At 52.9% G+C, this 7672-nt stretch overlaps 1 protein-coding gene across 15 annotated transcripts in view; it reads left to right on the top strand.

Moving 5' to 3' along the window:
* The first annotated feature begins 10 nt into the window (after positions 1–10).
* Positions 11–7672, top strand: part of Camk2b (calcium/calmodulin dependent protein kinase II beta) — a 90373-nt gene continuing 82711 nt past the window's right edge. For all 15 annotated transcript variants that reach the window (XM_026788732.1, XM_026788730.1, XM_026788727.1 and 12 more), the window contains exon 1: positions 11–149. In XM_026788732.1, coding sequence (XP_026644533.1) covers positions 85–149 — 65 coding nt within the window. In that variant the 5' untranslated portion in view covers positions 11–84. The remainder of the gene's footprint in view (positions 150–7672) is intronic.

Here is a 7672-nt window from a genome sequence, read left to right as displayed (position 1 = left end):
GTCGCCGCCGTGCCCGCGAGCGGGAGCCGGAGTCGCCGCCGCCCGAGCGCAGCCGAGCGCACGCCGAGTCCGATCGCCGCCGCCATGGCCACCACGGTGACCTGCACCCGTTTCACCGACGAGTACCAGCTATACGAGGATATTGGCAAGTAAGAGCCTCGGCGCGTTCGGGCTGTCCGCAGACCCCGGGGAGCAGGGACCCCATCGCCGCCGGCTCCGCGCGCACTGCAGCCCCGCGCGTCCCCGGCTCCTTAGGGCTGCGGGCCCAAGCTCACTGTCCTGTGCCGCCCGGACCCCCGAGCCTCGGGTTCAGGACCCCTGCTGCCCCACCGCAGCACGTTCGGCCCTGCCCCGTGCCAAAGCTTGGCTGGGACCGAGACTCGGGGATCTGGACTCGGCGTGGCGGGGGCGGCAGCAGGTGTCCCCTGAGCGCTGGGCAGACGTGACGCATTTGGCGGCGGGGAGGTCAGAGACAAGCGATACGCGGGGGCGGCTGCCAGGCCTAGAGTGCCCGAGGGGTCGGCCATGGCCCCAGGGGGTCGTCCACGGTCCTGTCCTCACCCCCACCCTAGCGGCTGGCGGCAGCGGTGGCGGACCCGCTCCGCGCCTGCTCCTCTCGTGGCCCCATCTGCTCTGGGGGAGCAGCGTGGGAGCAGCTTCTGCCTTGGGTCCCTTGGGGAATCTGGGTTCTGGAGGTTTTTTCCCCCCAGATTCTTCTGGAAACAAGAATTTGGAGGGGGTGGACGAGGTCAGGGAGCCAGGATCAGGCCATGGGGTGGGGGGTGAGAGAGTGGAGCCCGGAACCAGTTGGGCCTCTGATTTCAGGGTCATCGAGGCAGACAGAGGTTGGCTTCTGGTCCGTTTTATTTTATGTTATATTTTTTTTTCCTCCTGTGATGGGAGGGCTTGGGGAGGGACTCTGAAGGCGTATTTCGGGTTGGGCCTCGTGGGGAACAGGTGCCCTGGCGCAAAGACCTTCTCCGCAGCACTAGCAATATGGGGGTTAAGCTATGGTTTAAAGCGAACAGACCTGCCCTTGCCCCTAGGGTACCTGAAACACCAAAGTCCCCCAGGAGCCTCGTGTCAGGCCCGGAGCTTCTATGTGGGATTTAAGGTGACTGCAGGGGCCTCCTTAGGTCCTAGCTGCATAACTCCAGAGCTGGGTCCTCCTTCCCACTCCCTGTCCCCTCCCCCATCCCTCCTGCACCGTGGGGGCGCTGGCGAGATTTCCTCTTACACATCCAGCCGCAAATCCTTTTTTTCCCCCTTTACTAAAAAAGCGTCTGAAAGCTTGGGTGGGCGAGGGACGCTGATCATTGATAATTGTGGAGGGCCCAGCTGGAGGAGTGTGGGGGTGTGTGCATTCCCCACTTCTTCCTGCACGTGCCCAGAGGATTTGGGTCAGGCCTGGGGGGGTGGCGGTGAGGAGCCAAGTGGAGTGGCAGGAGGAAGCCTATGCCAGATTGCAAGGACCGAGGCTGGGTGGACCTGAACAGCCGTCCCGGCACTCCTTCTCCAGGGCCATATTCCTCTCGTACTTGGAGTCACTGAAGAAGCTACCAGTAGCCAGTGGGGGCTGTACTCTGCGAGGAAGAGGTGATGGCTGGGAGTCCTCAGGTGGGGGTGAGGCAGCCTCGAGGTTATGGAGGGGGCAACCCTTTAGACCTTCTTGATGCTTTAAGAGGGGACTTGCCCATTTCTTCAACAGCTGTCTTGTGCTGCGAGGCAGGAAGTCTCTCCTTCCTAGGGAACCTACTTGTATCCTTCTGTGTGCCCAGGAGCCTGTATCCCCACGCTGGGCCTCTTGGTATCTTCCGAGCAGTCCATGTCAAGAGACCATAACCTCCAGGTCACCTAGCTGGTCTGCGTCTCCACCTTGGTGCGAGCTGTCCTGTGCTGAGCAGCAGTGTAAAGTGGTCGCTGGGGAGTGGAGGCTGAAGGGTGACATTTGCAGTAGGCACAGGTGAGAGCTGAGACTGCCAGCTCCTCCTTAGGTACAAAAGAATGAACACTCACCCAAGTGTGGGGACGCCACACAGGTGCCAGGGTGAGACCCAAGCCTGGTGTGGAGAGGCCAGCTAGTCAGGAGTGGTCAGCTCAGCCCAGCGTACCTTTGTGGAGACTGCTAGATGCCAGGCCCCAGGGATGGGCAAGGAGAGGAATGTAGGGGATGTTGCCATCAGGATAAACTGTGGGAGCTCACCAGTCCCCCTAGCCCCCCCCCCCCCCGCCCAGTAGCCATGTTGGCTAGTTGTTGACAGTGCCTGCTGGGGCACAGCTGGTGCCGTTTCACAGCCCCAGGTAGACACATCCAAGTTTATTTAAAGCTGTAGCTCCTGGCTTCCAGTCAGGAGATGCTGAGTCCCCTGCTTGGCCAAAGGGTTGGTCCCAGGCCCACAGCTGCTCTTGGTTGTCTGGTGGCAGCTCTGGGCTTTCTCTCCTTCCCCAGGCCTGGGCAGCAGGTGGGCTGGCAGAGGGGAATGGCTCTCTGGGGCCCTGCCCGTGAGACACCTCAGTGTGTGTCTTTCTTTGCAGCTAGTTCTTGCCTGGGGGTTCATAGGCTGGGGTGCAGATCCATGAACCCAGAGCAAGGACTGTGCAAAGTGGGGGAGCCTCCAGTCCATGTGGGGCTGCATTAGGGTACTGTAAATCATTTTCTTATTGGATGTGTTTTAAAAATTCAGAAACCCTGGGAACAATAAGCATTGATGTCTCTTTTTCCCAGAACTGACAATTGTTCATCACTTTTTCTTAAAATCCTGTCTTAAAATTATAGCAAGTAATGCATTACAAATAAATATTAAACAGCCCGCTTTCTCCTCTCTTGGCTCAAGCACTCCCGTTCTTTGCTGCCTTCATATCCCTATCAACATATGATCATTCTCCAGTTTCTCATAACTTGATGTGAAAATCCGGAGCTGATTCTGTTAGGATTGTCTTGCAGACATCCGTGGCTCTGATAGGCCGTGGCCGTGGCTGCCACGTGGTGGTCATGGTATGGGCACCATGTATTATCTGCTCTGCCCCTCACGGAAATCGAGGCTGCCTCCTTCCTGTTCCTCCTCCTTCGTCACATGACCAACTCTGTGCACATGGCTGCTGGTGGTAGGGTTCCTGGTGAGGCTTTACCATGCCTTGCCGTGCCCACTTCCACTGGCTCCCAGCCTGATGCGCCAGCCCTGGCTTTGACTGATAGGAAGTGCCGACGATAGAAAGTGCATCAAGTTCTGTATTAATGCATGTGAATTTTCCACTTTTTGAGGACGGTTGTCTTATTAAAATATAGGTGGTCTCCCTGGAGAAAGCTGTAAGTTTTGGATATAATTTGGGGGTTCATGGACACAAGTACTTTGGGAGAGAGGGCATTGGGATCTTGGCCTATAGCTTAGTTCCTATTTAATGTTATTTTTATGACAGCGTCTATGGTGACTCGCTACCTCACCAAGCCTGGGCTGTGGAGACCACCCTTGACCTTCAGCCCAGAGAATGGCCACCACTCTTGGCCCCACCCCCTAGGCCCAGAGCTGACCTTAATGTGTCCTTGACTCCGTCTCCTGCCCCCAGTCAGCATCCCTTGCAGGCTGGGGTGTCTGTGCACTGACTGCTGTTGCTGGTTCTTCTGACCTGCTCTGGACCGCTGGGTGGCCTGCTGGATACTTAATAAACTTAGGACATCTGGGGCAGCTCAGCGTTGGATGCTACCTTGTTCTGGGTTGGGTACAGGAGGAATCTTGTGTTTCCTTTTGTGTTGGCTTTCTCCTTCCTGCCTTGGAGGACCCCACACCCTTTTTGCCTCAGGGCCTTTGCTAGGGCTGCCCCCCATCTGCTTGTGCCCACAGTGCCACCTACACTATTCTGTGTTGTCTTGGGTGCCCTGGGCCTGGACTACTTGCACACATGAAAGCAGAGGCTGGGACTCCTGCCTGGGAGCTGAGTCTCAGGACTTGGCCAGAGTGGGTTTCACATCATCTGAGGGGATGGGATAATTGGACCTCTGGCCTTTGCCTAATGGCTTGCTCTTCAGAATGAGCCCTGGTCTTGATTCTCTAATATAGGGTAATTTAAAAAGAAATCGCACATGCTGGCTTTGCTGGCAAGATGCGCATTAAGGTGACGCTAGTTTAGTTACTATTTAATGGTATTTTTATACCATAACCTACTTTGCTGGGAGCTAAGAATACATCTGCATGCCTGCCACCGGACTCTGTGACAGTCGCTAGCGCTAGCACTTCACCGGTGCCTATTATATTAGCATGCTGGATCTGCGGAACAGGTACTGTGGTCCTTCCTAGTTTACGGGGTGATAGCGAGGGGCACGGAGGGGTTTGTTCTGAAATCCAGTTCTGCTCACGGCAGCTGACAAAGGCACTGTGTTCTGTGCTTCAGAAGTATTGTCACTCAGCTGACAGACTCTTGGCTAGCCTGTGCCCCTCAGACCCCAGGCTCCTGAGGACCGTGACCATCTTCCAGCCAGTGGCTTGTCATGCTGTCCTTATGCATTGCCATACCCAGGGCCCTGTCCATATTTCCTTTGTGAAAATGTCACTTCTTTCTTCACCTCTCCCTAACCACTAACACTCTGACCCCATTCGAGACCAGCAGGACTTAGAATTTTATTTTATTCATTAAATAAACTGGGGTAATATAGTCTCATTATGAAAAAAGTCAAGTAATACAGAAATCTATGCAGTAGAATGTGACCCTCTGAGAAAGCGTGACTGTCAGCGTAAGGGTACGTTTGTATGTATGACCATAGTAATACGCATCTATGTCATATTTATAATTTGAAAACAGGCAGGCTCTCCATGTATGTAGCTCAATGACTTTGTTTACCCTGACATGTCTCCACAGCCCCTCATGTCAGAAAGCCAGCCTTCTACCCTGATGTTCAGGTGTGCGCAGAAGTGAGGAATCTTCCTCGGTCATTCTCCACCCTAGGGCTGACACAGGGTCTCTCCCTAGGGCTAGACTATTGGGCCATAAGCCTCGGGGACCCTCCTGTCTCTCCCCCACAGCACAGGGATTAAAGTACACATAACCAAACCCAACTTTTACCCTGGGGACCGGGGAGCTGAACTTGGGTTCTCATGCCTGCGTGGCAAATGCTGTACTTACTTCCTGAGCCGTCTCCTGAGCCCCCTCATGTTAGAACATCTTTTGGGTGGGCACGGACTGTGCCTCTTTATAGAAGAGAGATGGCTGTACAACCAACCATCAGCCATCTTTTCAAAACCAAAATTTGGCACCAATCCTGTGGTAAGTGGTGGAGAATGAGAAGACCCTTTATTTGAAGTCAGAGCCCAGTTGGTCGTTAGGAACATGAATGGTGCTGAAGGAGGGGCTGTGTGCTCAGTGTAGCTTTGAGCTCTAGTAGGGAAATCCTTGTCAAAGTCCAGGTCATTGGTACTCAGGGAGCTAGGGTCTCGGGTCTCCCTTGAAGGAGCCAAAGTACTTATTCTTTTATTATTTTTCTTTCTGAGACTTCCCCAAAGTGGAGGGCAGGGAGATTAAGAGTCGGCATGGATCCTCCCCGAACTCAGCAAGAAGTTAATTTAGTAGCTGGACTGAGTGGAGATCCCAGTGCAGTTTCCAGCCCTAGGAGAACCTCCTTCAGTGTGTATCCCCTGGTCCAACAAGACCTGTGGCCTTTCCGGAAATTTTAGATATAGCTCTAAACCTAACTCTGCTTTTCTAGCTCCTTTACAGACCAGAGATCTGATGTGTTCGTGATAAAGCATCTGGTTTGCTCTTCTCTTTTTGAGACAGGGTCTCAGATAACCCAGACTGGCCTTGAGCTTCAGCTGGTCTTGAACTCTTGATCCCCCCGTCTCCACCTCCTGAGCGCTGGGACTACAGGCTTGAGCTACCACACCCAGCTTTGGGAAGCATCTTTTACAGCTGAAGTCACTGTGTTAGTGGTGAGACAGGATGCATTATGTATCAGTGTGGGTTTTTAAGCATTGTTATATGGGCATAGTACATACAAGCTGATATTTTAGGCATATGAGAATCTGAATTTATTGACAGTAAAAACATCTTTTTCTGTCAGAGGTGGGGTTACCAGCTGCATTATTTCCTGGGTTAGAGTCACAAACTTGATCAGGGCCCTTGGACAGGGTTCTTTAGTATTGGCATAATGATCCTGAGATAACGAAATTAGGATTCTTTGTCAGACTAGACACACATTTCTGCTGAGTTCTAGAACAGATTGGTAAGAGCCAGGCAGTGATTTAAGTTTGCGTTATAGGAGAGCTCAAGGTCCACGGTTGCAGAGGGCTGAACTTTGAACCCCTCTAACATCGTCCTCATATTTTGTGAGCAGCGCCTTAAGCCTAGAGCGGAGAGGTGGGCTCTGCCCTGGGGGAGATGCCAGCTGTTAGGGCGGGCTGATGTGTGCGTCAACAGTGCCTTTTGCAGCAAGGAGCCAACATACTCAATGGCTTAGGACCATGTCAGCAATGCCGTGGGCCACCCAAGCCTTACTCTGTGACTGCCTCCCAGAACCTTAACAGCTTCCCACCCCGGGCAGATGAGGGTCCTCGCGGGTACCCAGGTGGCTAGGCCAAGTGGTCTGCTGCCGTTGCCACTTGGAGAGGCACATCCACGGGCTTCCAGCCTGTAGGTGACTTGCAGCCTCCCTCTATCTTGCAATGGAACACTTCCCATTATTTCCTGCACATTAAGGGACTTTGATGCCCAGAGTCTGGAGGGTTTGGTCCAGATTGTTTGTTAGAGGCCTTGGTGTAGCAGAAGCAAGGTCTGCGGAAGAAGACTAGGGGAGTAGTTTTCCACCTGGGCAGGGGTGTCTCAGCTTCACCCCAGCCCACCTCATCAGATAAGGGGGGGGGGGAAATGCCAGGAAGTCTGCAAACTTCCCAGGTGGCTCCTTGTTCTCTGAAAGCCTCACTAACTGCATTTGGAGCTTTCGTGTTTTCTGTTGATGCACAATGACATGAGTCCCTACCCTATACATGCGTCTAGAACAGCTCCGTCCTGAAGAAAGAAAACCTAGTCACACAGGGACTCTACTAGTGTGATTTACAATTTTCTAATACTAAAAAAAAAAAAAAACAAAAAAACAAGAGAAAAACAGTAAACAAATTTTAATAATGTATTTAACATATATTCTCAAATATATTTCAACATGTAATCTACGAAAAATTATTACATATTTTGCATTCCTTTTTTATACCATGGCTTTGAAACCCGCTGTGATTGTACACTCATGGCGTGTGTCAGCTTGGAGCAGCCATAGGTCAGGTGCTGGTGTTAGCCTGATGGTAGTGGTTGTCAGACTGGAGGTTGTTGCTTCTTTTGAGGGTGATAGTTACAGTCTGCTCCTGATTTCTCCCCTCACCGTAGACTTGTTCATTCATTGTACAAATCTGATTGCATGTTCACCATCTGCCAGGATTCTTCTGGCTGTTCGGGAAATAATAGTGAGCAAAGCAGCCAAGGGTGCCTGCCTCCTACAGTGGAGGGACATGGGTAAAAAGACATGGCTTAGCAAACCACCTTCTAGGGCAGTATGTGATGGGCACCTACTAGGGTGACACGTGATGGGCACCTGCTAGGGTGACACGTGATGGGCACCTGCTAGGGCGACACGTGATGGGCACCTGCTAGGGCGACAGTGATGGGCACCTGCTAGGGCGACACGTGATGGGCACCT

This window comes from Microtus ochrogaster, unplaced genomic scaffold (assembly GCF_000317375.1).
Source record: "Microtus ochrogaster isolate Prairie Vole_2 unplaced genomic scaffold, MicOch1.0 UNK6, whole genome shotgun sequence".
Lineage (NCBI taxonomy): Eukaryota > Metazoa > Chordata > Mammalia > Rodentia > Cricetidae > Microtus > Microtus ochrogaster.
The sequence above is the reverse complement of the archived record's forward strand: the minus strand, read 5'-3'. Positions and strand labels throughout refer to the sequence as shown.